Genomic DNA, 20,641 nt, shown 5'->3' on the forward strand with positions numbered 1-20,641 from the left:
AGATGGACATAATACCTTTATTTTACTTCTTATGTGGTGCTGAGTTTGGAACCCAGTGCCTCGCACGTGCTAGGCGAGCGCTTTACCGCTGAGCCACAACCCCAGCCCCCTTCTATTATATCTTAAAGCATTAAATTGATGATTGTTTTTTGAAATACTATTCTGTAAAAATACATATTGTACAAGTAGTTTAAAAATTGAGAAAGAATTTTATAGAACCTTACTAATTAAATGAATTAGGAACTACATCACAAATTTACATTTAATTATGTGTACCTTTGACATCCTGGGCCTCACGAAGGAGGTCCATAACCTCTCTCTCTGCTTCCTTTAGCCTGTCCTCAAAGGCTTGATCTGTCACCATCTCATCCCCAGTTCCAAGGTTTGCTATGAGACTCTCTAATTCCTGGAGTTTCACTCGATGATCAGCAACCTGAACATGATGGAAGAGAAAAGGGAATGAGCTCCACTGTACTTACTGTGGGAATTTCAGAGGCACTCTGTGAGTACGTGCTAAATAGATGTGATGGATACTTTTCCTTTTGTTTCTCTGGCTTCAAAAAGAAGCCTTCCGGAGTGTCACTCCCTGACTTTAAACATCACCTGCAGACAGTTCTTCAGTTCTGTCCTTTCCCGAGTGGTAGATGATCTTCTTGCTTTTTCCACTTATCTCTGACAGTATCTCGAATTTAACATCCAAAACCAGACCTCTAAATTCTGTTCTCCCTGAGTCATCTCAGTGTATAGCATATCTAGCTACCCTAAGCAGAAGACCCAGGATCCATCCTTGATTCTCCTCTCCCTCAGTCATGCCCTTAACGCAGGCATTTTTCCAACAGGATGGTGGTTCCTCTTCTGCCCCCAACCTATCACCATCCTAATCATAGTAGTCAGAGTGCTCCTCTTCAAATGCAAACTGGATTCCCAAGCTTGGAAGAGTTCTCCAGTGCCTTCCCACTGGATTTGGAATAAGGTGTGAACTCTATTCTAGGGTCACCATGGTCTTACATAACCTGTCCCTACCAAACACTCCAGGCTTGTCCCAAGCTACTCTCCCTTCAATCAGGAGGCGCCAGCCGCCCTGGCTTCCAGGCCCTCCCACGCCAGGTTCCTTTTGTTGGGAACAACCTGTGGTTACTTGGCTTATTCCTTTTCACTTATTCCTTCTTACTTGGCTCATTCCTTCTCATTCTGAAGCTTTCACTTCACAGGAATTTCCTGAAAGAGGTCTTATACAAAGTAGTTTCCAACAGTTACTCTGTTTATATTCTTTCTGGCACTTATCTCAATATGTCTTGCTTATTTTTTAATTTTTTATTATTTCCCTCCTGACTAGAACATAAGCATCTGAGAAGAGGGATTATGTCTATGTTGTTTACCACTTTTTCTCTGGAGCTGTGTGTGTGCTAAGTTTTCATCCAACATCTGCTGAACGAAGGAACGAACGAATGAACACACTGTTGACAGCTTACCTTATCCTTTACCAGCCGGTAACAAGCTGGACATTCCTGGCAGCCAGGCCAGGAACGATTGTAGAAATAGTTCTCTTCACACTGGTCACAGCGGTTTCCCACAAAGCCTTCTCTGCATTCACAGCGACCATCATCTTTGCACTGGAGTGAACGAGACCCCTCAGGATGACAGTCACAAGCTGCAGTAGGGGAAACAGTACATAATAAGCAATAGGAGGATGGGAACATTTCCTTAACTCAGACTGGTAACAATAAGCTAATTCTAGACCTATTTATGAGAAACTAAATGGTTAAGTCCACTGATCAGAGAAGATAGATAATTTTATCTTAAAGTAAAAATAAGCCTTAAAGTAAAAAAGAGGTCAAAGTTAAGAACAAATGAGATTAATTTGTAAACACGCATCCTTTAGGACACGCTTCATGTTATTTAATAGTTACAGAAATTATTAAACTAATAAGTGCACCTTTCATGCACTTCAAGAATTCATCTATCTTCACCTCTCCACTGCCTAACATTTCTCTGAAGAATGAGAAAACCCAAATGCTAATGCTTCTCTTGCATTATTTTATAGTTTGTTTACTCACTTTGTTCTCCGAACTTAGTCACTGACTTATGCTACATTCCACAGGAGAAATGAAGGAATTCAGAAAGCAAAAACACCAAATTGTTCCAAGGCCTAATTCCAGGCAAGTGTTTATGCCAAAGAGAAGCAGATGTTTATATGCAACCGTCCCAGAAGGGGCCCCAGGGTGGGAAGCAACCACGGCCAGTAAGTCAATGAGCACACTGCGAACAGGATCCTTTACTGTTTCATTGTCGGCACTAAGAATGGGACCAATAAAAAAGTGAGCAAGCTCAGGAATCCAAGGGGGAGCTTTCTTTGGGGAAAAAAAATAGAAGATTGAAAAGAATAAAAAACATTTAAAAAGAAATATGAATAAGGTAGTTGGCAAAGAAATCAGGGACGTCCTTAATTTCTAGAGTTTTAGACAAGGAATATTCATGGAACAAAGCATCTATGATGCTTTAGGAATGGCCCTGACCATAAACCAGAGGGCTGAACAGAGGCTGTCAAAGTCCTTTCTTCTCTCAGGTGCTACTGGAATCAGGGGAGACTTGGCATTACATGCCACCAACATGTCTTACGTTTGCAGCCTTCAGGTCCAAACCCAAAGTGGTTGACCTCACAGCGCTCACAGTGCTGACCGGTGATGCCCGGCTGGCACTCACACTGGCCGGTGCGGATGTCACACTGCCCATTGGTGGAACCCAAAGCATGGCAATTGCACCTGAAAATGAACACAGGACACTCCTAAGGTAGGAAAAAAGCAGACTTTAAGCAAAACTTTGTGGCTTTGTTTCAGGATAATATTGATTCAATCTGTATCAGAAAACAGGATGTTTAAAGGTTGTTAATACAGAATGTTAAGGGTTACTAAGCCCCCAAGGTTCAAGTTATTTTTATGAGAGCTACTTAGAACCTCTTTTTCTAGCTTAACCAATACCAGTGGCTCTCCACACTGGTACTGCATCAGCCCTGACCAGGAGCTTTGAAAATAGGAATTCCCAGGTTGCAACCCTGGAGGGTCAGATTCTAAGTTTCACAGAAAGAACCTGGTAATTTATAACTTTATTAAGACATTGCTCAGTTGATTCTGACACAGCTGGGGCCACTTCTTTGTCCCATTAGCCTATTGACAACTGTTCAGTATTACTCTTAAGGGTGATTTTCTGTATCAGGCACTCAAATCATTCCTGAACAAAATCAAGCCACTATTAATTATAACATAAAAATTCACTTCTTAAAATACAAAATTAGCAAATATGACTTCCACCTATCACCGATGCCTCACCTCTCACAGCCTTGTCCACTCTGTAGGTTGTAGAAGCCAGGGTCACAAGTACCACAGTCCCGGCCGGACACATGAGGCAGACACTCACACTGACCGGTCACAGGATTACAGCTGCTCTGCTGCCTCACAGTGCCATATGGATTGCAACTGCAAGCTAGGGAAGGAAGAGAGAGAGCAAAGGATGGAAATCACCTGAGAGAAAGACCAAATACAGAGCCACCCACACAGCTTCCAATATGGAAGCTGCTGGGCACATGTGGCTGTTGAGCACCTGTAACGTGGGTGGCCAGTCTGAATGGAGAGGTGCTGTAAATGTGAAAGTATGCTGGATTTTGAAGACTTAGTGTGAAAAAGAACATGTATCTCATTGATGATTTTTTATTAATTATTTGTTGAAATTATAATTGTTGGCTACATTAGTTTAAATAAAATATATTAAAACTGCTTTCTCCTGTTTTATTTTTAAAAATAAAAAAAATATGATGGCTAGGGGCTGGGGCTGTAGTCAGCGGCAGAGCACTTGCCTACCACATGTGAGGCATTGGGTTCGATCCTCAGCACCACATTTTAAAAAACAAAAACAAATAAAATAAAGGCATATTGTCCATCTACAATTATAATTTTTTTTAAATGTGATGGCAGAAATTTTTAAATTATGCAAGCGGTTTACACTGTATTTTTATTGGACAGGGCTGCATTAAACCAGACAACTATGTGTATTTAAAGAGACACACAACGAATCTGCAGAACAAAGGTGTATACCTGTGACAGGATTTGACCAATGGCTGATTACCTTTGCATTTGTCTGCTGGATTGGGAGCCAGGGGATTTCCAAAGAATCCATCTTTGCACCGGTCACAATAGAAGCCCGCAGTGTTATAGATGCACTTCAGGCACTCTCCCGTTGAGCGGTTGCAATTTCCCACAGCATTGGGATCAATGTTGTCATTACACTGGCAGAGGCGGCAAAGCCTCACAGGGCCATTTCTACCCAAGGGGTCTCCAAAGTAGCCATCATCACAGAGCTCACATCTCTTACCTGGGGATGAGACAATCTGATGTTATGATAGAAAGGTCTGGTGCTCAGTTATCTGGTCACAAACAGTGTAGTCCAGCCATCAGATGCAAGGCGATACAGTACAGTGGGGGGTAGGAGCCCTGAGTTGCAGCCCCAGCACTGGGCCAGATCAGTGGAGTGACCCTGTGCACATCTCCACTTCCCCATGAGAAAGACAGGCTCTGGTTTGCCTGCCTCACTACAAATGTTCTGATAATTAACCAAAATCATGTATTAAAAAGTGCTCTGTAAATGAGTCAGGCCCAAGGATCATGAACCTCTCCAGTCCCAAGGGATGGCAATGCATATTTATGTCAGTTTTGGCTGACACTACTAAAAAAGATGGAGTGCCACTCTCAATACCCTCGGTGTCCCAGATGACAGGTTGAGGAGGATCATTCTCTCAACATATAACAGGCCCTTGCTGTCTCTAGTCAAGCAGTATCAACTAATAAAGAATCAGAGATTTCTTGAAGAGAACTTAGAAATCATACACTGCCACCTGCTCCTATCAGAGCTAATGGCACAGACAGGTTAAATAACTTGCCCACAACCAAATAAATGACAGAAAGAGAAGCAAAGCCAGAAACGGGCTCTTTCCCCTGATACTAAACTCCCAGCTCCTCATCCTTCCTTTTCTAGTTTCTGATCATCATTACTCAGGTATTAAAAGTGCAAAGGCTCTTTCTATCTTTGTATTCAAAAGGGTCCAAATGAGCCTAGAGGTTTTGGAGAACTGCATGTTCATTTATTCAACAAATATTTACAGAGCATCTGCTGAAGGCCAGCATTGTTCTAGGTTGTCAGGACGATGCCAATGAGGCGGTCCTTGCTCTCCTGAAACCTGCTGCAGCTGGGGGAACCAACACCCAGACATCCAAATAAACAAGACTATTTCAGATAGGGATAAGCATAAAAAAAGTTAAAAGAGCGCAAACATGATAAGGTGATACAGTAAGAGTGACAGTGACTTTATATTGGATAAGAGAAAGTCTCTTTGTGAGGAAACACAGGGGTGAAGATGGAAAGTCAGAGGGAAAAGTGTTTCAGAAAAACCAGTCAAAGCAGAAGCAGTTAAGAACCAACCCATGCAGGGGACTCTGCCATCTGGATTTCAATTTAAGTGCAGGGAGAAGCTCCTGGGGTTTTAAAAGTGCTGTGATCTGATTTACACTTAAAAAGGATTATTTGGGCCTCCACATGGAGAATGATTCTTAGGGGAGCAGGTGAAGTGGAGGAGGCAATTCCAGGTGAGAGATGACAGCAGCTGGAACCAGGATGGTGGCAGGGGAGGTGGTGAAAGTGATCAGATCTGAGACAGTTAAGACCTGCAGGCTGTTTCTGGGAAATGAAAGACAAAGGATCAAGGACAAGCCCTAGGATTTTAACTTGAACAACTAGGTAGATGGTAGTATATTTAATGAAATGAAGAAGATTAGGAAAAGAACAGGGTTGGGATTGGAGGAAAAAAGAGACAAAGATTTACCTTTAATTTGCTTACTTTGGGGATTCCTTTAGCTATGTGAATCAAGATCACAGCAGAAAATAGTTGGCACATTCAAATTAGCAAGACTTGGGCAGAGTTTAATAAAGGTGCCATTACAGAGTCTGGGGAGTGTTGGAAGACACAAGGATAGTGCAGCACCTCGAACAGGCTCCAGAACCTGCCTCTCAGGTGTAGAAGGACCAACCAGGTACCAGAGCCTAAAGATAGAGCTGTTTGGAGAAGGCCAGCTGTCAAGAGCTAAATTTTTTTGAGTCACCAACACAGAGGACCCCACAGAAAGGGGGCTCAGAATAAATACCCTGCCCTCACTCTCCTCCTTCTCTTTGATCACCTGTATGTGCTTTCTGCTGTTTCAGAACGCTAGTGGAAACTGGCTCTGATGTAGCACATACAGGTCTCATCCATAGGGGACAGAGAGTGGATATGAAGGGACAAACAGATGTGTCCACCCCATCAATCACCCAGGCAGGGATGGGCAACAGGTAGCTGGTGTTCAGGGCTAGAGATACAGAATTTGCAGTCATAGGCACTGAGGGGCTTTTGAATCCCAAAGAGGAGCTCTGACTACCTCCAGGTCAAGCTAACATGAAAGCCCCTGTTGAGAAACGGGGGAACAAAGGATACACAGAGGAAAGGAAGAAAGGAAAACAAGTAGTGATGTGGCATGGAAGGCAGGAGGGGACAATGTCTGAAGCAGAGGGTGGTCAATGGTGTCCAGCACTGCTGGGAGACCAGGTAGGATGAGGACTGAAAACTGACCCCTGGATTTGACAAACACCAACTGATAAGCTGAACAAAAAATGTGGGTGGAGGTGGGGTAAGAGGGGAAGCCACGTGGCCCTGATGTAAACAGCCACCAGACTCCTACCCAAATCCATCTCCAGATCAGCACCAGGCAGCAGGCATTCCAGTTATGCTTCTCATCAGATAATTTCGCTATTTCAGATATGACCCATATTTTAAAAGTTTTGAAACTAGATTTGAATAAAACTTAAACTAAGATTATGTAGAAAAGCTAAAATAGAAACATCTAGTAGTCTGTGAAAACTCCAAAATACTCTCTGGCAGCTACAACTAGTCAACCTTTTTTTTAAAGTTAGCATCCAGGTTCAAGTCCTAACTGTATGATTTAACTCTGGGCAAGTGATTCGCTTTTCTGAACCTTGATTTTCCTTATCTTCCCTCCCCTAGAGAGGAGAGGTGTCCTTTCTTCCCCCACCACTCTGGTGTACGCTCTTTTATCTGAACTAACCGTGCTGTATTCAATTATCTGTTTTCCTCCATAAATTTAGCCTCTGAGGAGTAGGGACCATCCTTTCCTCATTTTTGTATTTCTAAAGACATGCACTCAAGTTTGCAGGAAAAGGGATCATTGCTATTTCTTTACCTCTGAAAACCATGTTAAATACTAAGTCACATGTAGAAGGATGCCACGTGTGATTTTAGCAGCCAGCACACTTGAGGCACTAAAAGAAGCCCAAGAGGTCTGGGGCCTAGAGTGCAGGTTCAAGAGTGGGTGCTGGGGACTGAAGCTAGAGAAATCTGTTGGGTCATTCGCTTTAAAGAAAAAAAGTAAGACACTGATGCATGTGTGTGCACTCACACACACAAACACACTGAAACTCACATGGTACCCCATTAACATATACAATTTTATGTTTGCATTATGAGTTTGAAATAAAATTATAAAGAAACACAAGAAAGTCAGAAATATGAAATTTGACACTAATTTCCCTCATTTGCTCAATTGCCTTAAGCAAATGAGTAATCATTCTGTGCGGCCGTTCCCACGGTGCAGAGTCAGTGCAGCACGGAAAGGTGCCGTGTTGTGATGTTTCCTGGTGATACAGTGGCAGTATTTTCTAGATGAAAAGCCTTTAACAGGGTCAAAGGCTGTGCCAGAAGGCTGGCCAGAACCTCTCCATTATGGTGCTGGTGGAGTGGCAGGGCAAGGGGAAGGCCTGAAGTGAGCCTCAGTCTGCCCAGCTGGTCAGCATGGGCAGTTGTCTGAGTAGCTCTGTAAGATAAAGTTTTATAATACTTTGAAAACAACACAAAAACTAAACACATAGACCAGCAGAGGGACCTATTCAAAGCTATAAAATACACATGTATTTTCTACCAAACATGGTGGCACACGCCTGTACTCCCAGCCACTTGGGAGGCTTGAGGAAAGGAAGATGAAAAGTTGGAGGTGAGCCTTGTTGACTCAATGAGACCCTGTCTCAAAATAAAAAATAAAAAGAGCTGTGGATGTGGTTCAGTGGTAGAGTACTACAGGTTCCATCCCTAGTACAAACAAACAAACAAAAAACTCAACCAAATGTAAAGGACTCTGATGTATTAATATAAACTATTTTAAGGAAGAATTTTAAAATCAACTCTTTATATCAAGAATTCTAGGACAATCAAGCAAACTAAAAGTCAAGTTTGACTTCTCATCTTGTAAGAGTGAGTATGCTATAGTGATCGTTATCTCTGGAGCCGGACTGCCTGGGATGGAATCCCAGCTCAACCACAACTGGCCACGCAGCCATGGACATGGGACTCCATGCCTCCGTGCCTCAGTGCTCTTGTCATATCATGGGAGAAATGGTAAAGCAACCTTACAGTTATGGGGTTTAATGAGGAGGTGTGTGTACAGTGCTTAGAGCAGCTCTTGGCCACAAATACTTAGCAGATGTTAGCCATAATTAGTAATCTGATGTGCATTTTATGAATCCACAATCAACCTGATTCCTACAAAACCTCTTCCTATGAGGAAAACCACAATCACTGAACTAAACAAAATACTCCAAAAACGGGGGGGCGGGGGGGGCATCCCCACCCCCCAGAAGCCCTTTCCCCCAAGTCTTCTAAGATGGAACACTGAACAAGACAGAAAGCACAGACTTACCAGTGGTACCAGTCGGACAGTTGGTGCACACTACCTCCTTTGTCTTGGGAACAACAGCACAACTTGAGCCCCCAGGACATGGACAAGGTTGGCAGTCAGAAGAGGTGCCCACAGTCGAATCTCCATAGTACCCATCACTACACTTCTCACAGTGGGGGCCAGCAGTATTGTCTCTGCAGTTACAGACACCTATTCAAACAGCAAGTGTGAGAGGACAGGCAAGAGTCCAAGAACATAAGACAATGAGCATTTCCTACCCAACCACCAAAGAAAAGTCAGGCCCAGCAACTGTCAATCATTCTCTCACCTGTCTCAGGGTCACAGGTCTCACTGTGTCCATTGCAGGTACAAAGCACACAGGGACTGTATGGTCCGAGACTCGGAGTTTCTCTTCTGTAACCCGGGAGACACATCTCACAGAACTGCCCTCCATAACCCACTGGACAAGTGCAGGTCTCCACCCAAGTTGCAGGGACCCCAGGCCCAGGACGAGCACTTGCCAGGGTGACATCATCCAGATATCCAGCACCTGTGTATACGGTGTGGAAGAGAGAATCACTGAAGTGCTTTCCATTCCCCAAAAGGTTGTGAAAAGTCAGTCACTCAAGAGTAGCCAAATTCCAAAGAAAATTGGTCACTGGCTTAATTTATCTGCTGAAGAAGATAATTAGAAAATAGCATTCAGGACAACCATGTGGTACTGGGTGCTAAATTTAGTTCAACACTTTTTAAACACACACACACACACACACACACACACCACAGATTTGTCAGATTTTTGAGTTCTCCCAATCACCAATGTGAAAAATAAAAGCACTGGACAATCATTTGTGGCAAGAAGAGATTCAAGCAAGAGTGTAGAAGGAAAGAACAGTACAAGCCTATAGCAATTAAGCAGTGTTTTGCTCTTTTGCCATAAAAACAGGCAGAAACTACAGATTCAAGGATAAGAAAGAAGGGAAGCACCTGTACAGGTACACTTAGGTTGTATTTTTTGCCCTCCACAGAATAGTAAAGATCAAGTAAATTAGGTCTAATGTGCACAATCATTCCAAAGCCATCATGCCATATGCTGCAATGCCTTCCCATTTTCAGAATGAAAACAGAAGAAGCCTTAAATCAACTGAGACCAATGTTCATGCCATCTGGCAGTGTCTCTGGCAGCAATGCTCTTTGGGCAAAGTGGGCCTTGGTGACCGCCACTCAGGTTCCACTCCACCTTAGCCTTCAGCAGTCTCTGCTCTAAGTAGGTTTTTTTATTTCCCCCATCCAAGTTACAAAAGATGGCTTGCAATTTACATAATTCACTTGGAAACTGACCACCTAAGGTAGAAGCACACCTCTTATATTACTGGCTTAATTTAACCTTTCATACATTTATGGCTTTTTTGCCCAGTCAGATCATGAGATAAGCCTCCTCAGGCTAACGTGCCTCCAACTCTAAACATTCTTAAGTCTCCCTATTCTAAAAATACTCTCTTCAGTCCTGTTCCTACTCCCAAGTTACAGTGCGGCTCTTTCCCTTCCCTTACAGCCAAACTTCTCTAAAGAATAGTCTTTATTTTTCTTCTTCCCTTCAGTTACTTTTCAAAGCACTGCAATCTAAATTTAGTTTCAACACTTCTGAAAAAAAAATCAAAACTACAATCGACAAAAAGTCCCTTGCCAATGATTCTTTAATCAGCCAATCTAAAACCCAGTGGTGCTATCATCTAACCTGTTTATCCTCTGTAAAATTCTTTTCTCCTCTGGGTCTCAGAGCATGGACCTTTAATTAACAGTGTTTCCTGGACTCCATCCTCTTTCTCTTTCTATATTTTGTATCACATTTCCAAATTTAAAAATTATTGCCCATATGTTGACAGACTTCTAAATCTAGATCTATTGTTCTAACCTCTTCCTGGGGCCTAGGTTCATATTTCTAATTACTCCCAAGTGATTTTCATCTGGATATTCACACAAGCATCTCAAAAATCAATACGTCTAAGCCACTGATGGCACTGTCAACATCATCCCACCACACTGACTCAATCTCCTTCGAATAGCTTCACCTTCCTAGAGAAGTACCTCATTAAAAAAAAAAAAAATTAAAGGAAAATAATTTAAAACATTATTAAATTCTTATTTAAAATTATAGCAAATGATTACTGAATAATCTATAATTTTTCATAATTTAGCCAATGATTCAAGACTTGATAATTACAGAGCAGCAAATAAAGAAAAATGAAGAGTAAGCAATCTTGAACCAGTAGAATTATTAGGTTTTTAAAGAAAATCTATATTTACAATAACTTCAATTGACTTCTAGTGACAAAAGAATTCTACTTATTAATTTTAGTGAATTTTCTCTAGGTCCATGAAAGTAGGTTAAAACTATATTATTTTCTATATAATTCATGTATAATAGGGTAGTTTATACTATTTCTTTATAATCAGTATTACAGTAGTAGAAAAGAGAAACTCTACATTATCAGGAATCCTTCTACCCAATTGTCTGAAACAATTCTTCTAAATGACATTACAACTCACTTCTCTCACTATATGTCCCACGGATCTTGATAGAAGTCAAGTTGTTTAGTAGCTTCTGAAATTCAAAAGGGGAAAGAGCAGGCCTCCAGGGGTAATCTGTTGCTTCATGGAGCCTGGGGAGATAGAAAGAGCTGCCTTAACCTTTGAAGGATAACCTTGGGTGCCGGGAAAGCATTTCTCATTCATCTTATCCATTTATACCACCAACAATGCAATGGTCTGACAATCTGACTGAATCAGAAAGGAGATTTGTTGGTTTGACAATACAACTGGAGGAGGGAAAGGTAAACAAAGGAAAGCTCCCTTCTTCAAGGTCTCCTTGATCATCCAAAAGTTCTTTAAGACACACTGGGGCGAGTATAGATAGAGAGACTGCTTTCACAATGCAGGTCACGCCCGACTTTACAAAGAAGGCAGCCTCACCTGAAGATGTACTTCACAGTGGTCTCGCTTGGGTAGGAATTGCCCTGTGCGATCAATGGCACGGACACTCTCAAGCCGGCTCCCTCCAGCACCAGGTCTTCTGCAGAGAGGCGAGTGTCTCGTCTATCCACCCGGAAGGAGAAGGAGAGGTTCTGACCATAACTCAAGACCTGGTTGCCCAAGAACTTTGCTGGAAAGCAGACACAATGGTGGACAAGAACATGAGAATGAGGCGAAAGAGATGCACCCAGCAAGTCACACTGCTTCCCAGCCTCACTTACCAGGGGCGATGAAGTATCTAGGAAAGTAGCTATCTGAGATCACGGCGATATCTTGCCTCTCAGAGGACCACTCGAGAGATGCTTCAGAGCCATCCCTCTGCTCCACGCGCCACCCGTCCTCATCTGTAGACAGGATGAAAATACAAGCACTGTTACAAGGCAAACATCCTGAACCGGGCCCTCTGTAATCCCACACACAGGTATGGTTGCACCCTGCACACAGTCATCAATAAAAATTTTCAATGAATGTTTCCTATAATAGTACTTATGTATGCTATGCTCCTTAAACTATATACCACTATATTATTTATGTAACGTTTGAACACACTTCTCACTATAGTAAACTCTACAACCATATATATATATATATATATATATATATATATATATATATATATATATATATATACACACACACACATACACACACACTTCTATTAAAGGACCAAACAAGAAAAATCATGCATGTTAAGTAACATGGAATGTTTCCTCCATCAAAAACTCTCAGAGAGGAGAGTGAAGTGGCACATGCCTATAATCCCAAGCACCTGGGAGGCAAAGGCAAGAGTCAAGTTCAAGGTCAGCCTGGGTAACTTAGTGAGACCCTCTCTTAGAATCAAATATAAAAAGGGCTGGGGAGGGTCTGGGGCTATAGCTCAGTGGTAGAGTGCTTGCCTAGCATATGCGAGGCCCTGGGTTCAAGCCTCAGCATCACATAAAAATAAATAAGTGGAATAAAGGTATTGTGTCCAACTACAACTAAAAAATAAATATTAAAAAAAAGGTGAGGGGGCTGGGGATATAGCTCAGGAGTGGAATATTCCTGGGTTTAATCCCCAGTACTGCAAAACAAACAAACAAAAACCCTTAAAGACTTACTAATTCAAAAAACAAAAATATATTTTAAATTACAGTCTCAGAGTCCTAGGGGTACTGGGGGATAAAGTCTAAATTACCAATGTGAAAGGTAGAGGATATAGAATGAACACTGTAGCCGACTGCATTTGTACAGACAGAAGAGTGCCCAAAGCAGAAGCAGGGGGTGCAACCCTTAGGATTAGAAGGTTCCAGATTAAAAAATCCAGGTTTGCATCTGAAAAAGATTAAAATGCAATCAATTATTTTTTTTTTACTTGAGATATGATAACACAATAAGAAAATGATACAGCTGGAGAAAGAATGGGCTACCTCTCACAGTTGAAGCCTTCCACGTTGTCTTTGCAAACACACCTTCCTGTTTCCACGTTACATTCATCTATGCTGCCAGAAGGATTACAGGAGCACGGCCTATTCGATGGAAAATAAAATAAAATCATGAGAGAAGAGAAGGAAGGAGAGACTTCACCCTTAAGTCAACCTTTGCGGCGTGTTAATCAATTCTACACATGGAACAACATGAACCTCTAAAGTCATCTTTCCTTTTCAGTCCAGGATTTTATCAACTTAGAATTGAAACTGCTCATTCTGTATGAACCAAACTCCGAGCAGCTAGCTCATCACCACTTCTAGTCTTGAATCTTGTTGATGATTACCATGGGGAAAACGTTCACACTACTGCCAATAAGTCACAGATCTACTGTTATGGACTGGCCATATATAGATTCTGCCCCGTCTCTGTTTTGTTTTGACATTTATTTTTTAGTCGTAGTTGGACACAATACCTTTGTTATTTATTTATTTTTTTATGTGGTGCTGAGGATGGAACCCAGGGCTTCTCACACTCTAAGCAAGCACTCTACCGTTGAGCCACTCACCCCGACTCCCCATCTCTACCTTTGAGAACATTTTACCTGCATCCTGCCTCCGTGAGAGAATGGAATCCAGGCTGGCATTGGTCACACTTGTCACCCATCACTCCTGGCTTACAGCTACATCTGCCGTAACTATCACACTGTGTGCTGAGAGAACCTGAAGTTTAATGAGTTCACCGTCAACCACCAATCCAGACACGGAAGTAAAATCAATGTGTCAAAAGAAAGACAACTGGTAACTAAAAAAAATGCCTGACAACCGAAGTGTGATCTCTAGATGATCTCTCAAAATCCCACCCTTTTTACTCCCTGACATTTAATCTTCCAGACATACCCGAAGTTGATTCTACTCACTTATGAACCACTCTGCCTGCCACGGCACACCTGCATAAGACCTGTCACTTCTCTGGAGGTGAGCACAGGCCCCTTAAGGCTCGTGCTTAGAACTTAGATATGTACAGGCACATACAACAAAATGATTGTTAAACTCCTGAAAAGGTGAGTGGACTGGGTGCTGTGCACCTCTAGACACACACCAAATGCTGAAAACAGTCTGGCCCTTGAAGGAGATTAGACCAAACAAAATCATTAACAAGAAAGATCCTTTTACATCAAAGTTCAAATGGTCTGCATGACCCTGTTGCTAATTATTTACAGAACCATTCCTTGGGCCACCCCGTACTTTCCTACACATCACGAGAGCATGCGAAAGCTCAGCAAGGTTAACGACAGTGAAGGTAGGGGGTAGAGGTAGATTCTGAGTTGTTACATGCTACAGTAATGTGTGCACCTCCGCTGATGGTTGTTCAAATGCGCAGGAAGCCAAGTTTTACTTTCTGGGCATTAGGGAACTCTTGTCTCTCAATCCATCAGGGTGAAATGGGTCCCTGCTGTCACCTACCAACAGGACTGCAGTGACACGGAGAGCAGGCTTCGTTGTTCCCTAGGCGGAAGAAGTTCTCCCGGCACCTCTCACAGTGGGCACCATCAGTGTTATCCCGGCAATTGGTACAATGGCCACCGTGGCCCGTGGAACGGTAGAGCTCAGGGTCAAAGTAGCATTCCTGCGATCGGCCACTGCAGTCACAGGCTGTCAAGCAAGACACATGAGTAGTGTCAGATCCATGTACTTTAAAGAATGGCATTTTAAAAGATGTCAATAAAATCAAACAATAACTTCCCACATGTCTGTGAGAGATACGTGGTGACAGAATAAGAATGACCACCAGATGCACTGTTCCTTAGAAATAAAACAAAAAACCAGTATGTCAACAAAAAGTTTATATAGCCAGATTATCAGCTAACCAAGAAATATTCATCTTTATTTTTAAAAAATAGGGTTATCATAAAATATAAGGAATTCCCATGCTCAGAAAATAATCTGCCTCCAGGTAGCTATTCATTTACAGGTAAAAGCCAACTCAAACTACAATTTTCCTGGCTCTTTATGCTTCATTTCCAATTCTAACTCCAAGAACAAGGTGCCAATTTACATACAAGCACCACTTCTACCTTTTTAGACCTCAGGCAATTTAAAGACATTGAGACATTAACTTTCCAAGTGCCAGATTACTTGCATATCCATTCTGGGAAACCTGAGGTGCATGAACCAAGATAATTTCCTCTGTGGATGGAGCAGAATTAAAGGGAATAGATGCTCCTGACACATCTACCTCTCAGGAGCCACAGTTCCAACAGGGTTGTCTGTTAAGCACAACCATATTTTAAGAACAAGTGTCTTTAGTCACAAAGTCTTTGAAACATTTATGTTAAGGTGATTTTTCTCCCAATTATTGATTCTGCCCAGAGTATATAGTAGTATCTTGAGTGCTAAATAAAGTTTTGTTTGATTTCTAGATAGAGCAGGACCTGTTAACCTTTTAAAAATATTTGAATATTCTTTTTTCCTTCCCTTCCATATAATCAGTTCTTTTGTGGTGTTGCAACTGAAAACATTTTTTTTTTCTTAAGAAACTTGAATCACAGCACAAAACCTATAATTTGAGTTTTGTTGTTAGTCGTATAGTTCCCTTTCCATCTTCTATTGCTCCTTCTCTTCCCTCAAGCTGCCCAATTACCCCTCAATCAGTCCATCCCACCTACGAGGTCTGCTGCTCTGAGACTATGAAGCAGAGCAATCTGTGTCCATACTGATCCAACCCAGAGCAAAAGCAGATCTGTGCCTCCCTCAACAACAGCTCGTATGAGAGAAGGAAGCTACCATTTTCTCTTCCCTAGCCTCAGCATCCTGAGAGGACTGCAGTCCTATCTCAACACCCCAAAACTTCACTCTTTGAAGCACCACGGTGTTGAAGAGAGACCAAGGAGGAAAGCAAATTGACTTATTTCTTCATTGAAAGTTCTTAACTAGAGCAGCCAGTTTGCTGGCTGTGGTAAGCTGGCAATATTTCACTTGCTTTTCTTATAATTTCCTGCGTGGACCAGAAATATAATACCATTAAGAAGAATACTTTCCAAAGCTATGAGGACTTCATTTTTGTCTTTTGCCAGCCTTTATTATATAGCTTCCAACACTGGGTACTTCAATACAGTGATGGAATTAAAGAAGCTCCACCAAGTGCACAGAAATGCTAGAGGAGGCTGTGAATTTTATCTGTAAGTCTGGAATTTGTTTGAGGGAAAGAAAAGATGAATAAGAAAATCTGCTCCAGGCACATCAATGAAAATACTCATGAGTCAAAATAAACCCTTCCCAAGGTTTCTGCCAATAATTTCTGCAAGTTCACAGTGTCTTCTTTCGTATTACATTTATTCCCAAGACAGTATGATGAAAAATATTTGTAAGGGCAAAAGAACATCATGGCTGTCTTAAAAGTTTGTTTGTGTTAATCCCTTGGCAAATGATGATTCCATGGTTTCTTTCCTGGGAGGTTTCTTTCTTTATCTGTTCAGAATAAATCATAACACTATAAAGAAATAAATAACATGTTATCTTTTTCATTTTGTCTTTTTCAAGACTACAGAACCTACTCTTCCTCTCAAAGATACCAGTTCTCCACAGTGGCAACAGGAAAATTTTCCCCACTGTACTTGTTAGTGAGATAAAGGAAAAACAAGTTTGAGAAATAATCTTTTGATTAGTCTAGAATTCACTGTACCTGACACATGCTAATCAAGTTGTCACTTGAGTAAATTAAATTAGCATTGATAGGAAGAACAATGTAATAAGCCTTCTGTATCTGTGGGTTCGAAACCCAGAGATTCAAACAACTGCCAATCAAAAGTGTTTGGGGAAAAAAAAAAAGTGTCTGTATTGAACACAAACAGATCTTTTTCCTGTCATTATTACCTAAACGATCCGTTATAAGAATTACCTATACAGCATTTACAATGTATGGGGTAACAGAAGTAATCTAGAGTTCATTTTAAAAGCATATGGAGGGGGGTGCACAGCTTACATGCAAATACTATGCCATTTTACACAAGGAAGTTAAGCATCTGCAGATTTCAGTATTTGAGGAGGGTTGTGGAACTGAATATTGAAGGAAGGTTGTATTTTAAAGGGCATTAAAGAAAAGAGTAGCATATTTTAGTGGGACCTGTAGGTCCAGTATTTGAATCTAAGCAAATTTCCAAACCTTGATGCTGCTGCTTCTGTGCTGGTACTCATGAAGGAGACACAAATGATCCCTGTTTATCTTCACAGTCAATTGCTTTTGTCTATGATTTTCCTCTGACACACATGCAATTTGCTACTCTCAGACTGCAGAAAGGATACGCCTTTCACAGTTTTCCTTTCTGGGAGGAATAAAGAAAGGCCGGTTCCTCCTTCTACCTCTGGAAGTCCTTAAGACAATAGGCAGACTGAGCCCAGGGGCACTCACGCAGGCACTCGCTGGCACTTTCAGCAGTTGCCCTCCTCCACGGCCGGTCATTGAAGAAAGGCAGGCACTTTTCACAGTCCACTCCATACGTGTTATGTTTGCAATTACACACCAGCTTGTCAAATTCATTCTTCACACACTCGCTGGCATGTCCATTACATTTACACCTGGAAAGAGAGGAGACGTCCCCAAGAATGAACTCCTGCAAGTTCCCAGAAATGATGCAGAAAAACTATGTATACAGAGAACCAGAAATAACCAAAGAATGCTTTTGAGTTTTACTGTTCAAAATGTAAACTAAGGAAATGAGCAAGACTAAGTTAAAAGAAAGAGTAGCTTTATTTAAAAGGGCATAGGGCATTAACCAGGTGTGAAAGGAAAGCCCCTCACAGTTGCTGAGGACACCTGTAGGATCAATTCCTGAACTCAGGTGTGTGTTGAGAGGCAGCAGGGTACTGGGGTTAAGAAGGCTACAGTGGTTAAGAAGGGCAGGGAGCAATCCCAGCAACTCAGGAGGATTACAAGTTTCAGGCCAGCCTCAGCAACTTAGTCCCTAAATAAAAAATTTAAAAAGAACTGGGGATGTAGCTCAGTGGTGAAGTGCCACTGGGTTTAATCCTAAGGACCACAGCAATGTAAAAAAAAAGCTTGTGGAGTAGGAAGTCAGGCTGCCTGGGTCTGAAACCCCTGTCACTCACCAGAGTAACTGAACCTCACCTGTAAAGCAGGGATGATGACAATGTCTACCTTGCAGGATTATTGTGAGGATCAAGGAGTTGCTTCATTTATGTGCTCAGGACTGCAGAGGCACATATATCATATATTGCCAATAATCTGGCATACTGATTTCAATGTGCAGGTGGTGAGACACTAAATTAGATATGTCGTCCTCCATGTGAGTACCCAGGAGTGAGAATATTCCCTCAGGCTGCATGGGATAAGACTCCCTGAAGGATTCCTGAGATGCAGGTATGGTCATAAACTAGCACCCAAGGACCCCTGTGAATACTAACTGCATGGTGGAGCAAGGACACTCCCTCACAAGTTTCCTTAAAGACTGTGGCCAGTTTCATAGCTCAACAATCATTTGAAAATACACACGAACACTCTGGAATCATCTAAAGTGTGCCAGGATGAGTCCCAAATTCAGATTTCCTGCTCTCATCCTTCCCCTGAGCTGTTCTCCTTGGCTGCTGCACAAGCTTAGATATCTTCTGTGACCTAAAGTTTTACTTGTCTACAGCTAAACTCATCATCTCCACCAAATTAGCCCATCTTCTTCACTCATTGTGTTAATGGTAGTATTTTTCTCCTAGATCACTGAACCTTAAAATCATTTTAGACTAAGTCTTGACAATCAGTCCTACATAAGAAAATGGATCTGTATATTCTTTTCTATTCCATTGTCTCCAACACCTGATATCAGGTATGTGTTACCTAACACCTGACTATATAGCATCATAACAGAAATATGAATTCTCTAATTATATCCTACATTCACTCTGCTGGATACTAATTTCCATAATCCACTGTTTTGATATCACTGCCATTCCAGAAAGTATGCCTGATATCTCATTGGTTACAGTTTTCATTACTTTCACTAAGCATCATTACCAGGAACACAATGTGCAAAAGTGATGTTTCTGCTCTTGATATGTCATAGGCTCATACAAGGTAAAAAAGTACAAGATTCTTGACATCCTATCTAAGGTCTTGGGCCACTAAATTATCATTCAGGTTAATAGTTCTACAAACTTATATAAGACATTGTTATGGTTTGGATGTGAGGTGTGTCCCAAAAGCTCATGATGAGCCTAACCTAGTTGATGAATTAATCCCCTGACTGGTTTACTGAGGGGTAACTGAAGGCAGGTGGAGTGTGGCTGGAGGAAGTGGGTCCCTAGAGGCATGCTTTTGGAGTATATATTTTGTATCTGGCAAATGGGTTCTCTCTCTGCTTCCTAATCCTCATACGAGCCGGTTCTCTCCATCATACTCTTCCACCATGATGTTCTGCCTCACCTCAAGCCCTGAGGAATGTCTATGGACTGAGACCTCTAAAACTTTGAGCACCAAATAAATTTTTCCTCCTTAAAATTGTTCTTGACAGTTGTTTTAGTCACAGCGGCAAAAGAGAGCTAAATGAACTAAAATGAACATTTTTCTTACTTCAAGTAGGTTTATACTCTCCCATCTCTGACTTTTGCTCCTGGCCATGGCCATCCTCCTGCACCCAGTCCAGATGTCTTTCCTCCTTATCCAAATCCTACCCATTCTTCAAGGCCAAATAAGATCCTCCTGCTCTTCTAGCCTGACAGTTCTGGGTCATTCTTGATATATGGCATTTTTCTATTGCTGCTTGATATTTTTATACTTAAAACATGTGACCATACTAGCACAGGTAGAACATTCTTATCCCTTGGGATGAGAAGAGTTTGGGATTTTTCCACAGTTTTCAGAATATCTGTATACACATAATGAGAAATCTTGAGGCTGGAACCCAAGTCTAAACATAAAATTCATTTATGTTTCATATGCACCAGGGCTGAAGGTAGTTTTATGTCACATCTGAAGTGTGCCTGCATTTCGACGATGACCCATCACCTGGGATCAGGTGTAGAATTTTGCATCATGACAGCACTCAAACAGTTTTAGCTTTTGAAACATTTCTAATTTCTGGATTAGGGACTTTCAACCAGTATTTAAATTTCTATGCATTCATTCATGACCTGCTGCTTTTATTTGGAAACTTCTAGAAGGTGAGGCCTTCTCAGAAGGCCAGTCTTACTCTTCCTTAGCAGTCTTGCTTGCCTGTGCTGGGGCTCTGCATTTAAATGGTCAGTATGTGTTAAGGTATTGGTTTGACAAGGTTTTGTTTTCTCTGGAAACTAATCACTTAGTTTCCAGAGAAATATTCTAGGTTGCTGCCTGTCCTTCCAGATATGTATTATCCCTAAGTCCTGCCACTCTTGCTGTCAGCAAGGAAAAAAAAAAATCTAGCAACAGCATGGATGCAGCTGTAAACA

General features: G+C 41.7%; 1 protein-coding gene across 1 annotated transcript in view; it reads right to left on the minus strand.

Annotated features, from left to right (window-relative positions):
- Positions 1–20,641, minus strand: part of Lamc1 (laminin subunit gamma 1) — a 108,094-nt gene that overhangs the window by 18,593 nt on the left and 68,860 nt on the right. The window contains exons 4-18 of the mRNA XM_027935035.3: positions 17,616–17,782; positions 14,672–14,860; positions 13,810–13,927; positions 13,208–13,306; positions 12,976–13,112; positions 12,020–12,142; positions 11,739–11,928; positions 11,316–11,428; positions 9,094–9,315; positions 8,787–8,975; positions 4,120–4,365; positions 3,327–3,480; positions 2,620–2,762; positions 1,473–1,651; positions 277–433 (exon numbers count right to left, since the gene is read on the minus strand). Of these exons, the coding sequence (XP_027790836.1) occupies positions 277–433; positions 1,473–1,651; positions 2,620–2,762; positions 3,327–3,480; positions 4,120–4,365; positions 8,787–8,975; positions 9,094–9,315; positions 11,316–11,428; positions 11,739–11,928; positions 12,020–12,142; positions 12,976–13,112; positions 13,208–13,306; positions 13,810–13,927; positions 14,672–14,860; positions 17,616–17,782 (2,426 nt within the window). The remainder of the gene's footprint in view (positions 1–276; positions 434–1,472; positions 1,652–2,619; positions 2,763–3,326; positions 3,481–4,119; positions 4,366–8,786; positions 8,976–9,093; positions 9,316–11,315; positions 11,429–11,738; positions 11,929–12,019; positions 12,143–12,975; positions 13,113–13,207; positions 13,307–13,809; positions 13,928–14,671; positions 14,861–17,615; positions 17,783–20,641) is intronic.

Source organism: Marmota flaviventris, chromosome 12, assembly GCF_047511675.1.
Source record: "Marmota flaviventris isolate mMarFla1 chromosome 12, mMarFla1.hap1, whole genome shotgun sequence".
Taxonomy (NCBI): domain Eukaryota; kingdom Metazoa; phylum Chordata; class Mammalia; order Rodentia; family Sciuridae; genus Marmota; species Marmota flaviventris.